The 18,439-nt window shown below is 42.0% G+C and overlaps 1 protein-coding gene and 1 pseudogene across 4 annotated transcripts in view; one reads left to right on the top strand and one right to left on the bottom strand.

Annotated features, from left to right (window-relative positions):
* RAB27A (RAB27A, member RAS oncogene family) overlaps positions 1-18,439 on the top strand; it is a 101,195-nt gene that overhangs the window by 52,040 nt on the left and 30,716 nt on the right. For all 4 annotated transcript variants that reach the window (XM_062205963.1, XM_062205961.1, XM_062205964.1 and 1 more), the window contains one exon: positions 16,380-16,553. In XM_062205963.1, the coding sequence (XP_062061947.1) occupies positions 16,401-16,553 (153 nt within the window). In that variant the 5' untranslated portion in view covers positions 16,380-16,400. The remainder of the gene's footprint in view (positions 1-16,379; positions 16,554-18,439) is intronic.
* Positions 5,635-6,561, bottom strand: LOC133770583 (ribosome production factor 1-like; annotated as a pseudogene).

Here is an 18,439-nt window from a genome sequence, read left to right as displayed (position 1 = left end):
AAAGTATGGTTAACTGAGGTTACTAAAAACAAAAAGCAATTCAAATCAATTGGCAATCGACAAAAAGAGTTAAAGATTTTAAAAGCTATTATTAAAATTGCTATATTGGTCTATTATGCTATGTTATATGTGTGTACATATTGTATGTCCACATGGGGAAATTTTATTAAGAGTTTTATATTAAATGGCTTATAGATATGATTGTCCATAAATTTAAGCTGCTAAAATCAATCAAAGATTCATTTTAATTTGTGTGACCTGAATCTGTGTATCATATGTCTTAAACTTGTTGGTAGAAAGAAACTAAAAACATTTTAGATGGTTGTGCTTAAGTTTACTGGCTAAACAAACTACACCATGTTAGATATTTAAGAGGTGTTTCCAAATACATGATTCTTAAAACTTATAGAAGGCATTGGACCTTCTGGTAAATGTTTTCTTAAATTGTTATCTAATGGTTGAAACTGTTTGCTAAGTATTCATGTAATATTGCTATTGTCAGCAAGCGATCTAGGACTTGCTCCCTCATTTCTCTATTCTAAGCCCAACTTGTTCTTTCATTTCTCTATTCTCCTCAAGGTAGGAAACTAATTCTATTATGAAGGAATCTGTAGGACGCACAATTTAATCTTTAGACCTTATAAAAGAGATGGCTAACATTTTTCTGTAATAGCATAGCCAAAATAAGAACTTAACTAATAATCTCATAGCTAGATTCACTTCGCCATCAGCGAAGTATACAGTAAGTAGAAAAAAACCTCCCTTTCAGACCAAAGGGAAAGAAAGTTTTAAAGTGAGAATATAATTTTCCTCATGGGCATTGTCTACCTTAGAAAAACTACTACAGAACATGCCTGTGACTATAGACTTGTAGTTCAGGCCACTGAAGATTAGAGATGGGACACGGGCACTCCCTTGACTTGCATCCTCTGGTCTGCTTTAACACAAACCAGGAGGAAAAGAAAGCTAGGCATCAGAAGCAATGGGTGGCAGGCCTATTAATGGCTGATCTGTACAGTGATCTGCCCTCAAGGAGACCCAACAGGCCAGTCCACTGCAGTGGCTTTCAATGGGGTAAGCCTGGGCTTCAGCAGAAGTCAGCTTGTGAAGAGCCCCGGCAGCTCTGCCAAGAGTTGGATCACTGGAAATGGACCTGCCCTGGAGTCGAAGGATGCCCAGGTCAGAGCCAGATCTTATTGGCTCTAAGCTGAAAAGCCCTTCACTCAGCCCAACTTCCAAAGTGACCACTGCAGCTGAGGGTATGGTCAAGTAGGGTCAGCAACATTGCAGGCAGAACTGTAAATTTCTTGTTAGAGATGATGCCACCTGCCTTTACCTGGCCAGCTCTCCTCCCAGGCCAGCCAAGTAATGAAAGTCAACAGAGTGCCTTCCCCTAGGAGGTTCACACCTCCCTTAGGATATACCCCATGTGAAGAGATAGATAGGTCTGGGCCTCTTAACTTACAAGGCCTAAAGCCCACCAGATTATTATCAAGCCCCTTCTATCAGGTTCTATTTGCCTCTCAATCAGAAAACTTAATTGTAGCTTAGACAGCACCTTTCTTAGCTCCTCTAATAATGACTCTGTCCTTTGTTCTAGACCCTGTCTAGCGTACTTGGGCCTCATTCCTTTGTAATCATAACCTCTACTCTACCACCAATGGCTCTACTCCCAACCTGTGTGTACTGATGATCCTCTTCCCCACTTAATGCTCTATAATTGTTCAAACCTGGTAAATGCCACTCTTAGGATCATTGGTTACTATCCTCACTCTGTCTTTTATGACCTTGTCTAAATATGATCAGAGTTGGCGAACTTGGAAGGCTTCCATAGCCTTGGCAACTCATGACGACAGCCTAGGGTGGTTACTGGCGCCATAAACTAGAGTGTCAATTTGTTGGGTCAACAACAGGAGCCACTGTGCACTTGCTCCTCATGTGGGATCTCTGTCCTTAATGTACTGTACATTTTGATTTAATGCTATAACTAGTACTCAAACAGTATATTTCACCTTGTGTTTCTATGTGGGTGCAAACTGTTGAAATCTTTATACTAAATTGAGCTTCTGTATATAAAGAGGATTGAAAATGAATCTTGATGTGAATGGAAGGGGAGAGGGAGCGGGAGAGGGGAGGGTTGCGGGTGGGAGGGAAGTTATGGGAGGGGGAAGCCGTTGTAATCCATAAGCTGTACACTGGAAATTTATATTCATTAAATAAAAGTTAAAAAAAAAAAAGAGGATTTATGGGAGATGGTACCAATATTGAGATATTTTCTCTTGGAGTTGCTGTGACCAACAGGAAGCAGACAAGCCCGTAACTTACGACCTACTTCCATGGGAGAACCCATCAGAACAAAGTGCTTTTGGAAAGATGGGCTGCAAGGGCAGATGTGCAGATCCCTCACCCCAGTGGTAGTCGTAAAGCAGTTTATGACTGTAGCTACTGGCAGTGAAGACAGCCTTGACTCCTGAGTCAAAGCAGCTGTGACTGAGGTTTCTAGCTCTGAAGGAAGGAATACTGAAGAACAGAAATGTACTAAGTGGATATTTCTAACCTACTTTTGGAACCTAGGAGACTTGGAATCTGCCTCAGCCCCCTAACTAGTTGATTTAAGATCATTCCCTTGCTTTGTCTGGGCCTCATTCCTCTCCCTCCCTCTCCCCCTCCCCTCCCCTCTCCTCTCCTCCTCCATCTCCCCCTCCTCCTCTTCCCTCCTCCCTTTCTCCTCCTCCTCTTTTTTTTTTTTTTTTTAAGATTTTTATTTATTGGGGCCAGCGCTGTGGCATAGCTGCTAAAGCCGTCGCCTGCAGTGCCGGCATCCCATATGGGCGCCGGTTCGAGACCCAGCTGTTCCACTTCCCATCCAGCTCTCTGCTATGGCCTGGGAAAGCAGTACAAGATGGCCCAAGTCCTTGGGCCCCTGCACTCACATGGGAGACCTAGAAGAAGTTCCTGGCTTCAGACTGCAGCAACTCCAGCCGTTGTGACTATCTGGGGAGTGAACCACAAGGTGGAAGACCTCTCTCTGTCTCTCTCTCTCTCTCTCTCTTTCTGCTTCTCCCTTTCTCTGTGTGTAACTATGCCTTTCAAGTAAAATAAATAAATTTGTAAAAAAAAAAAAGACTTTTATTTATTTATTTGAAAGGCAGAGTTACAGAGAGAGAGAGGGGGAGAAGTCTTCCATCTCAATCCCCAAATGGCAGCAACAGTTGGAGCTGTGCAGATCAGGAGCCAGGAGCTTCTTTCAGGTCTCTCAAGCGGGTGTAGGGACCCAAAGGCTTGGGCCATCTTCTACTGCTTTCCCAGGCCATAGCAGAGAGCTGGATTAGCATTGGAGCAGGTGGGACTTGAACCAGCGCCCATATGGGATGCCGGCACTGCAGGCCTTACCTGGTATGCCGCAGAGCCAGCCCCCTCACTTTGCTATTCTAAAAATTAGAGCATTTGGTAGCCTTTACAGCTCTGAAATTGCCAAAACCCACACAAATTTAAACAAACAAACTCTTGTTAGATGAAATGCCAAGGTAGCTTTTGTGATGGAGAGACCCCCCCCCCCCCCCCGCCCTAAAGTGATTATAACTGAATTGAAGTTGTGTAAAGTTTCTGAAGGTTCAGATATTGGCTACATTAAGAATACGTTGGAGCAGGTGTTGTGGTGTAGCAACATGGTTTGGGGTGGATGTTGCCACTGCCTGGGACATTGGTGTCCCTATATCAGAGTGCTAGTTCTAGTCAAGGCTACTCTGCTTCTGATCTAGCTTCCTGCTAATGTACCTGGCATGGTGGTTCCTGCCACCAGTATGGAGACATCTCCCAGCTGATGGTTTGGGCGCTTGGCTTTGGTCTAGCCCAGTCCCAGCTGTTGCAGGCATTTGGGGAGTAAACCAGCAGGTGGAAGATCTCTTTTGATCTTCTCCCTCTCTCTTTGCCACTCTTTCAAATAAATAAATTTTTAAAAAGAAATATGTTAAAAATGTTTAAAAAATGAATATCTTAAAAATTGCATACCTTGCCAATAAGGAACTTGAGGGTCTATTAATAGTAGACTTTTAAAAAAATCATCTTCTCAATGTTTGCAATCCAACTGAAAATTTTTTTAAAAAATTTATTTTATTTATTTAAAAGGCAGAGTTACAGAGAGAAAGAGACAGTGCTGGTTCACTTCCCAAATGGCAGCAATGGCCAGGACTTGGCCAGTCTGAAATAGGAGTCAGTAGCTTCTTCCCAGTCTCCCACATGAGTGCAGAGGCCCAAGGATGTGGATCATGTTCCATTGCTTTTCCAGATGCATTAGCAGGGAGCCGGATCAGAAATGGAACAGCTGCAACTCCAAATGGCTCCCATATGGGATGCCAGCATTGTAGATGGTAGGTTAACCCATGATCCCTAACAGTACAATTTTTTTTAAAGATGTATTTATTTGAAAGTCAGAGTTACACAGAGAGGCGAGGCAGAGAGAGAGGTCTTCTATCTGATGGTTTACTCCCCAGTTGGCCACAATGGCTGGAGCTGCATCAAAACGAAGCCAGGAGCCAGGAGCTTCTTCTGAGTCTCCCACGTGTGTGCAGGGGTCCAAGGACTTGGGCCATCTTCTACTGCTTTCCCAGGCCAAAGCAGAGAGCTGGATTGGAAGTGGAGCAGCTGGGTCTAGAACCGCGCCCATATGGGATGCTGACACTTCAGGCCAGGACATTAACCCACTGTGCCACAGCGCTGGCCCCTAATCGTAGAATTTTTGATGATAAATTCTGATGATTGTGTATCTAACACCAAGAAACTAATGTGCTCAGAGTGCTCTCTGTTACCTCACTGAGTCCTTAAAATAGCCCAGTAGGTTAGGAATGTCCTCAGTTTCATTTTACAACTGAAAGAATAAGCCTTAAAGAACTTGGGCGAGGTCATGCAAAGAATCGGATTTTGAACCCCAGCCTACTTGTTCTCAAGTTCAGAATATATCAATCTGTTTTAGACATAAGTCTTGTAAAGACAGTACTTTTTCTTCTTCTTCTTCTTCTTCTTCTTCTTCTTCTTCTTCTTCTTCTTCTTCTTTCTTCTTTCTTCTTTCTTCTTTCTTCTTCCTCTTTCTTCTTCTTCTTCTTGACAGACAGAGTTAGACAGTGAGAAAGAGAGAGGTCTTCCTTATGTTGGTTCACCCCCCCAAATGGCCGCTACAGCCAGATGGCTGCTACAGCCAGTGCATTGCGCCGATCCGAAGCCAGGACCCAGGTGCTTCCTCCTGGTCTCCCATGCGGGTGCAGGTGCCCACGCACTTGGGCCATTCTTCACTGCCTTCCTGGGTCACAACAGAGAACTGAACTGGAAGAGGAGCAGCCAGGACTAGAACCCGGTGCCCATATGGGATGCTGGCGCCGCTGGCAGAGGATTAACCAAGTGAGCCGCTGCACTGGTCAAGATAGTACATTTTCTTTTTCTTTTTTCTTTTTTTGTCACCAAAATGACTTATATTTACTACATAAACAATGGCAGTCCAGGGTACTTGGTCATTTTTGTCCAGACATGAAAGGGAGTTTTTGAAATCAGTAAATGCCATTTGGAAAAAGGTATTCCATTCAGAAATAATGTACCAAGTTCAAGATAGGCCTGTTCAGCAAAATCCAGGTTATCCCCTCAGTACTTTACAAATGAAATTTTATTCTACTTGTGTCCATTTCCCAGGGCTTATGGACCCATTCATATTCTCCATATTTAGAATCAAAGGTTCCTTTAAGGTAAAACGTGGTCCAAGTTCCTGAATTCCTGCTTTCTTTTCACTCTTGAATATGTATCTGTGAAATCTGAAGAAGATGTAATCCTGCTGATTGTGGAATGTAGCAACTTGCCTTCCAATAAACTGAGGATTATGGGGAAAGAGAGAAGCAAACATACGACCAACAGAATGACCTAGCCGTGTTGTTAAATTATTCAGAATTATTTCAGGTCTGTGTTGTGTGGGGTCCTTGCCTCTTAATTTCTTTACGAAGACGAACACTGCTCATTTTAAAATGAGCAGTTGGACCATTTGGCAAGTGACTCAAAATCAGTCCATTTGGTGTTTTACGATCTTCATTAATAACAATCAGATCTGTGAAATCTCTTGAAATGCACTGTGGAATAATTTTTTTCAGAGCCAGTCCTCTTCTGTAATAAACATGTGAGTTTGGTGTAACTGTGGAGAGCTGTTCACAAAATTTTACTGTTCTCCCCTGAGGTCTATCTGATGAGAATCTTGGGAGAAGTTTGTCTGTTGAAGTAAGAAGCAAATTCATCTGTAGCTTCATCATAAGCAACCTCTTTATCATTAGGGTCTCCTATGGTTTCATCATACATGTGCTAGTTGTCAATGGTCTTGGGTACAGGCTTGGGTGGAGCCTTATCACCAAGAGCCTCTCTCTGTTTTTTAAGTTTTTTCTTAGCTGCCAACTTTTCCTTTCGCTGCTGCTGCTTCCACCGCGTGAACATTAAGTGTCGCCGCTGTTTGTCCTTAATCTCGGAAATGCTGAAACCTGGGGGAAACGCAGCCGCTTTCGGGGGCTGAACCCCGCTTTCAAGACAGTACATTTTCATAAAGGTTGATGAGTAGATAGAATAAAATGTCTAGTACTGTTCATAGTACATGGTAGCTATTCACTTAATTTTTTCCTCTCCTTTCTTTCACTCTTTGTACTAAATATGTGTGATAAAGTGAACATTTGACTTTGAAAAAAAATGGCTGGTTTATCCAGAGTAGTTTTGGAATGGCTCTGTCCAAAGAAAGCAGATCTTAGAGTTTATGATTGACTTAAATATGAAGCTTTTTGGAGAATTTGGGCAATGGTAGGGGGAGGGAGAAGAAAGGAGCATATTTGCTCTTAACTGAAACTATACTATCTTATTCACTGGAAACAATTGAAATGTGCATTACATTTTTTAAATAAGGAAGAAGATCATTGACTTTCTCTCACCAGGCATTTATTACCACAGAGTACTGTTGAGGAAGTGGGTGTTCCTTGCTTTCTATTGTTAATCTGATGAGAGTGAGGGTGGAGACTATTTTGAAAAAATATTTGTGGAAGGAGGAGAGATAGAAGTAAGCTGAATAAGCAAGTCGTTCGCATGGCCCCAGTTTGGAGCCGTTTTTGATGTTTAAAAGATAAATCTTTCAGGTATTTAGATACTAGTTTCTCAAGCAGATGCAGAGTTTAAGTATGTAGCCTTAGGTTGAAGTGCTCTGAACAGCTCCTTATTTTCTATTTCACTGATATTTTTTTTAGTTCAGGGGCTTAGCGTTCTCACAGTTGTGGGAAGGAAGGAAGGTTGCATGCACACTGATCTGGAGAAGCTAGATTGCTAAATGATGCTGCTGATGGAGCTCAGACTTACGCAGGACTTACTGTGTACTGGGACTGTTGTACACTCGTTATGTTTATATTGACGCAATCCTCACAACAGCTCTCCGAGACAGCTTTACTGTTGTGCTATATCAAATCTAAATGTGTTGATGGTACATTCTTGATCTCCATAGAAGATGCTAATGAAACGGTTTCACACAACTTTATCTTTTTTTTTCCCCAGAAATTTTTATTTAAGGAATATAGACTTCATACATTTCATAATTACAGCTTTAGGAATATGGTGATTCTTCCCACCATACCCACCCTCTCACCAACTCTCCCACCCAGCTTCCTCCTCCCTCTCCTCTTCCCATTCTTATTTTTACTAAGATCTATTTTCAATTAACTTTATACACATATGATTAACTGTGTTTGTTTATTTTTATTTTATTTTAATTTTTAATTAATTAATTTTATTTGACAGATAGAGTTATAGACAGAGAGAAAAGTCTCCCTTCTCTTGGTTCACCCCCCAAATGGCTGCCCAAATGGCTGCCATGGCCAGGCGCGCTGTGCCGATCTGAAGCCAGGAGCCAGGCGCTTCCTCCTGGTCTTCCGTGTAGGTACAGGGGTCGAAGCACCTGGGCCATCCTCCACTGCCCTCCCGGGCCACAGCAGAGAGCTGGACTGGAAGAGGAGCAGCCAGGACTAGAACCTGGTGCCCATATAGGATGCCGGCACCGCAGGCAGAGGATTAACCAAGTGAACCATGGGGCCGGCCCCATAACTCTGTGTTAAGTAAAGAGTTCAACAAATAGTATGGAAAAAAAAAAAAAAAAAACCTTTTAGCAGTCGAGACAAGGGCTTCTCAAAGTGTCAATTTCACTTCTACAGATTGCCTTTTAAGTGCTCTATTGTTATCACAGGTGAGGGAGAAATATGGTATTTGTCCTTTTGGGAATGACTTATTTCACTAAGTGTGATGTTTTCCAGTTTCATCCATTTTGTTGCAAATGACCAGGTTTCATTTTTTGTTTTACACTGTGTAGTATTCCTTGAAATCCCATAATTTCTTTATCTAGTCTTTAGTTAATGAGCATTTGGGTTGATTTCATATCTTAGCTATTGTGAATTGAGCTGCAGTATACATGGGGGTGCAGAGATATGCTGATTTCATTTCCCTTGGGTAAATTTCCAGGAGTGGAATGGCTGGGTCATGTAGAAGGTATATATTCAGATTTCTGAGGTTTCTCCATACTGTCTTCCATAGTGGCTTTACCAGTTTACATTCCCACCAACAGTGGATGAGGGTTCCTTTTTCCCCACATCCTTGCCAGCATTTGCTGTTTGTTGATTTCTGTATGACAGCCATTCTAATGGGGGTGAGGTGAAACCTCATTGTGATTTTGATTTGCATTTCCCTGATGGCTAGTGATCCTTAGCATGTTTTCATGTGTCTGTCAGCCATTTGGATTTCCTCTTTGGAAAAATGCCTGTTTAAGTCCTTTGCCTAATTCTTAACTGGATTGTTTATGTTGTTGTTGTTGGGTTTCTTGGGCTCTTTATAGATTCTGGATATTAATCCTTTATCAGTTGCATAGTTTGCAAATATTTTTTCCCATTCTGTTGGTTGCCTCTTCGTTTTGCTGAGTGTTTCCTTTGCAGTACAGAAGCTTCTCAATTTGATGTAATCCCATTTGTCAATTTTGGCTTTGATTGACTGTGCCTCTGGGGTCTTTCCAAGAACTCTTTGCATAAGCCAATGTCTTGCAGGGTTTCTCCAGTGTTCTCTAGTAATTTGATGGTGTCAGGTCTTAGGTTTAGGTCTTTAATCCATTTTGAGTGGATTTTTGTGTAAGGTTTAAGGTAGGGGTCTTGCTTCATACTTCTGCATGTGGAGATCCAGTTTTCCTAACACCATTTGTTGAAGAGACTGTCCTTACTCCAGGGATTGATTTTATCTCCTTTGTCAAAGATAAGTTGGTTGTGGAAGCAAGGATTGATTTCTGGCATTTCCAGTCTACAATTTTATCTTTAGTAGCACTTGACTTATAGTAGTAATTGCAGCACTGGGCCTAGTGGTTAAAACACTGTCCAAGATGCCTGAATCCTACAGCAGATTACCTGGGTTCAGTGCTTTGCTCCCATTCCTCATTCCAACTCCTTGGGAAGTAGTAATGGGTTCTCAAATAATTGGCTTCCTGCCACTCTTGTGGAAGACCTGGGTTGAATTCCTGGCCCCTGGCTTTGGGCATTCCCAGCCATTGCAGACACTGGAAGAGAGAACAGCAGAAGTAACTGAGTTCTCTCACCTCTCAATCTTTCTGTTTCTCTGACTCTCAAACAAACAAACAAACAAACAAAGCAAATGGCAAATGCACCACATCTTGGGTTGTAAGACTAAGATGTAAATGCCAATTTTAAAGAAATTGAAATAAGAAAGCACAGGTATAGTAGAATTAATAAAGTGGGATATCATTCTTATTTTTTACCAATGAAGAACTCAGTGCTAGACATTAAATGTATTTACCAAAGTTACATGACTGGAGTCTGTGCTTTTAATTTGCATGGTTTCTTGTCTGTCCATAATACTCTGGAATTGAGCTCATGCCAGTATGTGGGTAGATTGGCCAAGACTCAGTTACGTATCCCCCTCATTGTAGGATGTGTGATGGAACAGCACTGAGATCCTTCTGAGGAGACAGAGTGTGGGTATGCGTAATCTGTCACCATGGCTGTGATGAGGATTATTGGGCCAATGTATAGGAAACCCTTGATACATGGGCATTTGCCCTGGGCTTCAGGACTGTTTTTCAATAAAAGCAGAGCTAGAGGGGTGCCCTGGAGACCTGGCTTCCCAAGCTTTGAGAGGCTGGAGCACATACAGGAGATGGTGTGCACATAATGTTGTTTGGGTGCCCTAAATGCCAAATTCTGCCACTGTGTATTTTTACTGTTACCATTCTGCTCCAAATGTCACTAATATTATTAGGTATCCATATTTGAAAACTGGAGTATTTCCTTTCTGGAGGACAGACCCAAGGAATACCACCCAGGACTTGAGTAACAAATAAGACAACAAAAACATTTTTAAATGTGAAAACCTATCATTAATTGAGACTTAATAATGTTTAGTTGTCTCAACCTAATAGTGATTTGTAACCCTAACTGTAGCCACATATGGGATTACAGGATGGGGTTGGAAGTATAGTCTGCTATGGGCTAGGATTATTTTCCCCTGAAAGTTGGAAAGATGTTATTAACTCCAAGTTTTGACCAGTTGGACTGCAAGCTCAGATAAAAAAAACACCATCAACACCGTGCTCAAACCTTGCAAAGTCTAACACCACTTTGAGACTCAGTCTACCCCTGTATCCATTTATTTCTGTGAAACTTCTTAGGTTTCTAATGTCTGTTAATGCATGGCAATCCAGTCAGTGTCCCCCAGTTGAAATCTCTGTTTTGTTGCTGGATTATGGAATCATGTTTTGCTGGCAGATTCCAGAGGTAAAATAGGAGGTGAATTCTAGGCTAAGGGAGTCTGTGCTGTTTGTCTTGCCTTTTCCTTCTGTTTACCACAATTGTCTTTGCTGGAGTGTCTGTCTTCAACTCCTTCACCATTCACCAACAGTGTAGACATCAGACACACTCTGATGGAGGTAAATTTTGGGCATAGAATGTCTAGAATGGAGATAATATATAGATGCGTGAAGTTTAGTGCTTTGCATAAGTATTGTTTTTGGTGCTTCTGATTGTCATTTTACATGTATACTCTTGAAGAATTTTTGACATCTGAAATCAGTTTGAAATAGTTCTGATTATATGCCGGTGCTGTGGCATAGTGGGTAAAAGCAGCTATCTGCAGTGCCCGCATCCCATGTGGCTGCCAGTTCAAGTCTTAGCTGTTCCACTTCCCATCCAGCTCCCTGCTAATGTGCTTGGGAAAGCAGCTCCAGCTGTTGTGGCCATTTGGGGAGTGAACTAGTGGATGCAAGACCTCTCTACCGCTCTTTAATTCTGCCTTTCAAATAAATAATCAAATCCTTTAAAAATAAGATAGTTCTGATTATTTTAAAAATTAATTAATTTCAGAGACAGAAAGAGAGTTCCCATCTGCTGGTTCCTTCCCCAAATGCCTGCAACTACTGGGGTGGGCCAGGCCAATACCAGGAACCAGAAATTCAATCCACGTCTCCTACATGGGAGGCAGGGACCCAACTACTTGGGACATTACTGTTACCTTAATATGCATTAGCAGGAAGCTTGAACTAGGCATAGAGTTAGGACTCAATCCCAGGTACTCCAGTGTGGAATAGGGGCATCTCAAAGTCTTAAATGCTAGGTCAAATAAATAACTGATCAGTTCAGACTCTTTCAAACTGGATTACACCAGTATAAACCAGCAAAAACTACTTTATATATGACTTCACCTCATTACAAGCAGTTTGGTGAAATTGGAGCAAGTGTGACTCAACTGGTAGTAGAGTTAATTAATCAGCACCAACTGGATTCAGAAATTATACTCTGAATCAATCAAAATATCTTTGAGCCAGTTAACCGCTTGTCCAAGTCAGAACCTATCTGAGGTGACTAAAACCAGTCTGAATTAATTAAAGCTATTGAAATATGGCTTATCTACATTTTGGTTAGCTACATCTGGTTTTGGAGAAAGTGATTTTAAATCTTTCAGAAATAATTCTGTAGGTAGAATCTCTTTTCATGCAACTGTTTTAACTCATTTTAAACTAGTACGAACCAGATCCTTTTCAATATGCATGAGCTTGCAAAAGTGAATTGGAGTGTTTTCTATGGATTGCAACCTATTTAAGTTAATCAGGACACTTTGGAAATAGATGTATCTATGTAAAAGGAATTGCAAGTGGTTAGAACCAGCCAAAATAAGATCAGAATTAGAAAGTGATCTGTGTTGACTCAACAAACTACTCAGAGCCAGTCAGCAATATTTTGTGCAAGAAAGATACATTTTGAACTGGGCAGAGCCCATTTTGGAAATTATTCCAGGGATAAGCTTTTGGTGCAGAGATTCTTTTTTTCTTTTTTGAGACTTATTTATTTATTTGAAAGAGTAACACAGAAGGAGAGAGAGAGAGAGAGAAAGAGAGGTCGGTCTTCCATCTGCTGGTTCACTCCCCAGATGACTGCAATGGCCAGGGCTGGGCTGAGTCAAAGCCAGGAGCCAGGAGCTTCTTCCAGGTCTTCCACATGAGTGGCAGGGACACAAACACTCAAACACTTGGGCATCTTCCACTGCTTTTCCCAGGCCATTGCCAGGGAGCTGGGTCTGAAGTGGAACAGCTGGGATATGAACCATGAACCACATGGGATGCCAGTATTACAGATTGCATCTTGACCCACTACGCCGCAATGCCGGTCCCTGGTGCGGGGATTCTGATACTGCTTGGGATGCCTATATCCCATCTCCAAGTGCCTGGCTTTGCAACTCAGCTCTGCTTCTGATCCAGCTTTCTGCTAACGCACACCCTGGGTGGCAGCAAGTGATGACTCAAGTACTGCCACCCATGTAGGAGACCCGGATTGAGTTCCGGGCTCCTGAATTTGTCATGGCCCAGCCCTAACTGTTATGAACCTTTAGGGAGTGAATCAGCGGATGGAAGATCTCTGTCTGTTTCTCTGTATGGCTTTGTGCTAGGCTCTGTACATACTGCATGTCCTTCACTCTTCCAAAGAATGATGTGAGGTAGTATATTTTATCTTCCTTTCCATAGAATGGAAACCTGGCTCAGAGACATTCAAGTAGGTGATGTATGGGAAACTTGGGATTTGAACCAAATTCTACTTAACCTCATGTGTTTCCAATTAGGCTACCTTATAAGATTATGCCAGTAGTCACTTTTAAGTACACTATGCATTAGAAAAAACAAAAACAAAAAAGGAATAAGTAGTAGACACAAAGCTCGGAAGTTGAATAGACATTGGACTTTGAGTTAGGAGATCTAGGTTCTAGACTGCAAATCAGTTAACATCTCAGGCCTCTGCTTTATCCTTTAGGAAATCAAACCCAGAGAGTAAAAGCCCTGAGCATTTATTTTCAGATCAGGAAAGCAGATAATTGTCTTAAAGGTGCAGTGTGAAAAGTGGAAGCTATGACTGACGTTGATGGTGATATCTGTACCCGCAGTTTGTGGTATTTAGTTGGTTAGCATTTCCATTATGATAGCATGGGAAATATTACTATCATTTCTGTTATGATAGCATGGGAAATATCACTATTGTGAGTAGAAAACAGAACTCATGAAGATCATTTGTAGAGTTGGTTACAGCATTTTCTGCTGTACTTTAAACGATAAAAACATGGTTACAGAAATGATTTTATTTTTACAATAACAAGTGAAGGGGAAATAGGGTAGCCACAGTGTCTTCTTGCACCATTCTCATTGCAGAATTGGAGTCGCTTTCTGTTTCCTCATTATATTTGAGGGGGTGCCCCTTCTCCCAAATGATTAAGCATTACCTGGGCCTGCTTTTTCATGTTTTAGTTCTTATTTCTGAGTAACTTGGAGTCAGATGAGGTGCTGTGACACGACATGCTAGAACATCTATACCCGTATGATTATCTTCTGGAGAGGAATTGGGTTACACAAATGCTCTTCAACTTCTGATGGAATTACTTCCTGATTAAATCCACTGCAAGTTGTAAATATCATAAAAATATGATTTATGCACCTAACCTGCCAAGCATGATAGCTTAGCCATGCAGTACACTACTGTAGAGTGCTGGTTGTTTACCTTCGTGATTTTGAGGCTAACTGGGAAGCTGTGGCTCCCTACATGCATGGCTTTTTTGGAGAGTATCATACTACTTATTGTTAGCCTGGAAGATCAAAAGTCAAAATTGGAAGTACAATTTCTCCTGAATGCGTATCACTCTTGCATCATGGTAAAGTTGAAAAATCGTTAAGTGAACCATTGTATGTTGGGTTCTGACTATGTATCATTGATAGTGGTGACCTACACCTGCTAATTATCACAGGCAAGCCATCATTTGTGAAGTGTCACTCTTTATAGTGTGCAAATAGAATTAGGAATGTTTGTCGAGGCTCTGCCCTCATCGACGGCCGGCCCTGCGTACAGTGTGAGGTGCAGACCTGCACCGAGGCATTCTGAGGAAGTGCACTGCAGGCCTCTTGGTGCCCAGCACTCAGGACTTTCGAGCATAAGGTGAGTCACCAACTTGAGGAGGAGGTGGAGGAGGCGATCCTGACAGCCAGGCAGTCCTTTCCTGAGTTTTGTACTATTTTTATGGTGATTCCATAGGAAGCCTTGAGTATCACAGCAGTTTCTGGATATGGGGTTGCGTGGAAAGGACAATGTGAAACCCAGCAGCTTCTAGCGCAGGGCACCTGGTCTGTGTGTGTGGCTAGGTGAACACATGTATATGAATGGGCAGGTGGAGTTGTTAGTGGTTATAGGAGAGCTGGTTATTTTCCTGATTTTCAGAGGGAGCTTATTGGCTTCTGAATCTATTTAGAGCATAAAAACAAATCATGAAAAGGACCAACTGCAAAGGACAAAAATCACCATGGTTAGGTATTGCTGGTTAAAAAAAAAACTTTTTTCTTCTTTAAGGTTCTTTAAGGTTTTTCTTCTTTTGGTTGATCTTTAAATGTTTTGGTTAAGATTATCAAAATGATTCTTATTACTTATACTACAGTAAGTGTAGGTGTGTGAGCCCTTAGTGATGGAATTATGGTCTCTGAGCAAATCTAAAAGTCAGTTCCCAAGGTAGCGGTGGTACTCCAGAGAAGTCTGATCTAGAATCTAGTGCACATTAATCATGTGTAAGGAGGTCACAAGCCAGATTTTACATTTCAGTTAGCCATGTCTTTGAAGGAACTACAGTTATGCAGGAAGGTGAATAGGATCAATGGAGCTGCCTAGATGTGCAAGTATAAAGAGAAAAGCCAAGGCTCCAGCGTGACTCTGAAAAAGGAGGGGCAAGCAGAACCACTTCCACTGTAAGAATTACTACTGTTTCTTAGCCTTCTTCTTCTTCCTTTGTTTTATTTGCTTTTATTCTATATGGTTGGGAGGTATGACTTAATTATTATATTATCTTCTTATTGACTACCATTGTTGGAATTTTTGTCTCAATACTAGAATAATGTATGCTAAATTAAGACTAAATTCTTGGGGCTGGTGCTCTGGTGTGGTAGGCTAAGCCTTAGCCTGCAGTGCCGGCATCCCATATGAGCACCAGTTTGAGCCCCAGCTGCTCCTCTTCCTATCCAGCTCCTTGTGATGGCCTGGCAAAGCAGCAGATGGTCCAAGTGCTTCCACCTGTGTACCTGTGCAGGCGACCTGTAAGAAGCTCCTGGCTTCAGATCGGCTCAGCTCCGGCCATTGCGGCCATTGCGGCCATTTGGGGAGTGAACCAGTGGATGGAAGACCTCTCTTTCTGTCTCTCCATCTCTGTCTGTAACTTTGCCTCTCAGATAAATAATAAATAAAATGTTAAAAAAAAAAAAAAAACTAAACTCTTGGGGCCAGCTCTGTGGTGTAGCGGCCTAAGCCTTCCCCTGCAGTGCTGGCATCCCAAATGGATCAGTTCGAATCCCAGCTGCTCCTCTTCCAATCCAGCTCTCTGCTGGTGGCCTGGGAAAGCAGTAGAAGATGGCCCAAATCCTTGGGCCCCTCTACCCATGTGGGAGACCCAGAAAAAAGTCCTGGCTTGGGCCTGGCTCTGATCTGGCCATTATGGCCATTTGGGGAATGAACCAGTGGATGGAAGACCTCTCTCTCTCTCTCTCTCTCTCTCTCTCTAATTCTGCCTCTCAAATAAATAAATAATTTTTTTTTAAAAAAGACTAAACTCTTATTTACTATAGTATTGACATCTCTCTAATAAATAATAAGGTCCTCAGGGGCAATGAACAATATGTAACCTCCTTTTCAAAGAACCCCTAGAAATATAGATGTTAGATAGAAGTACTTACTGAATTGAATATAAGTTGTAACCCTATGAATGGATAACTTTAAAATTTTCAGATGGATTTTGCAAACCACACATTTGTTTGTCTTTTGCAGGTGAACCACTGATCCTTCATTATGTCTGATGGAGACTATGATTACCTCATCAAGTTTTTAGCTTTGGGAGACTCTGGTGTAGGAAAGACCAGTGTGCTTTACCAGTACACAGATGGAAAATTTAATTCCAAATTCATCACGACCGTGGGCATTGATTTCAGGGAAAAGAGAGTGGTAAGTCATACCTCCTCGTGTATAAAAATGTAATCTCCGAGTCAACATTTGTCTGTTTGGTTTACTTTGTAGGCATCAGGAGGACAAAGGTTAGGATATAAAATTAGAGGGCTCATAAGAAGGTGTGCCATGTTCAGTCCAGGCAGTGTGGTGGGAAAGGCTTTGTGGAGGACGCTTTGTGTGAAGCAAGCACACAGGTACAACTGAGCAGTTCTTTTACATTTACCCTTTGAACCCTGTGGGCTTGCATTTGCCCTTCTGAACTCCAGAGTTATTTATCTGTCTATGTCATGAAACCCATCGCTATCCTGACCCCTCTACCCTCGTTCTGTGGGCTGTGTCCTCTGCTTTGGGTATCATCATTTTCAATGGCATTTCTCTTAGACTCTGAGCAATCCCACGTGAAGTGCCCAGTGGCAGGACTCATCACCGCTGCCCAGAGGGTGAGGCTGGAATAAGAGTGAGGAATGGTGGTGGGGGAGGTGATGTTTTCTGAATGATGAGGGCTGAAACTCCACACCTTCCCCTCTGCACAAAAATAAATAAATAAATAAATAACAGCAAGACTGTAGTGGAGGGAAGGCAGGAGGTCACTGTGTCACGGTCACAGAGAAAGGAAGATGGCCTTCTCCACGGACTATATTTCTGGTGAAAAATCTACTGTTCCCATGAAGCTGGGCAGCAGGTGGTCAGATTGATGACAAAGGCCGTTAATGGGGTAAATTCTACTTGGCTTTGAGGATAGAAGAATTCATTCCCTTTCATCCACTCCTGGGCTTTTCTTTTAATATAAGAATGTCTTGGAGGAGAGATTTTGGCCCTCTGAATAAGAATGGATTCCCAATGAAATTTTTAGTATTGACATACAATTGATAAAATCCATATATAAGGGGTCCTTTGAAAGTTTATGGAAAAGGTATATTATGAAAAAACTATGCCAGAGACTTCAGAAATTTTTGCACCAAAATTTAAACTTTTTATTTTTTGAAAAAACATTTATTTCCTTATTTATTTGAAAGGCAGAATGACAGAGGGTTCACTCTCCAAATGCGTGCAAACAACTGGGGCTGGGCCAGGCTGAAGCCAGGGGCTGGGAACCCCATCCAGCTCTCCCTCATGTCTGGCAGGAACCCACGTAGTTGGGCCATCATCTGTTGCCTCTCAGGCGCATTGGTAGGAAGCTAGCTGGAAAGCAGAGGCGGGACTCCATCTCTGGCACTGTGATAGGGCATGCAGACTTCCCACAATATTGGCCCCTAAACTCACCTTTTAATTCCATTTTTTTTCTTGAACTTTGTGAGGTACCCTCACAGAGATAGGTGATTATTTTTGTCAATTCTCCTTTTATAAACTTGTTTTTAAAAAGTTTTTTTTTTTTTTTTTTTTTTTTTTAACAAACGGAGGTAACATTTATTACTATTTACATGGATTGTGATTCAGAGAATCACTGGGGCTCAGCAATCCTAAAGGAAAATGTGCTCAGGGGGATGATGAGAATGGAGCTGAAAGGGACAACTTTTAAAAGTTAACCAGAATTCACAACCAGAAGGCACTAGACAGGGTAAGTCCCTGATGTTAACTCTGTAAGAAAATTGACTTGTGAAACGATTCTAGTAAAAGTCAGTTAGGTCTTCTTCACAGACTGCAGTATGGAAACTCCTACTGGAACTCAATCCTTATGCCTATTTGACACCTTCCAGGCAAAGTTCAGATGTCACAGAAACAAGGAGCTCTGGGGCCGGCGCTGTGGTTAAGCTTCTGCCTGTGATGCCGGCCTCCCAAATGGTCCCTGGTTTGGGTTTTGGCTGCTCCACTTCTGATCCAGCTTCCTGCTAATGAACCTGGGAAAACAGCAGGACATGCTCCACATACTTGGGCCCCTGCAG

This window comes from Lepus europaeus, chromosome 11 (genome assembly GCF_033115175.1).
Source record: "Lepus europaeus isolate LE1 chromosome 11, mLepTim1.pri, whole genome shotgun sequence".
Lineage (NCBI taxonomy): Eukaryota > Metazoa > Chordata > Mammalia > Lagomorpha > Leporidae > Lepus > Lepus europaeus.
This window is presented reverse-complemented; position numbering and strand designations above follow the sequence as displayed.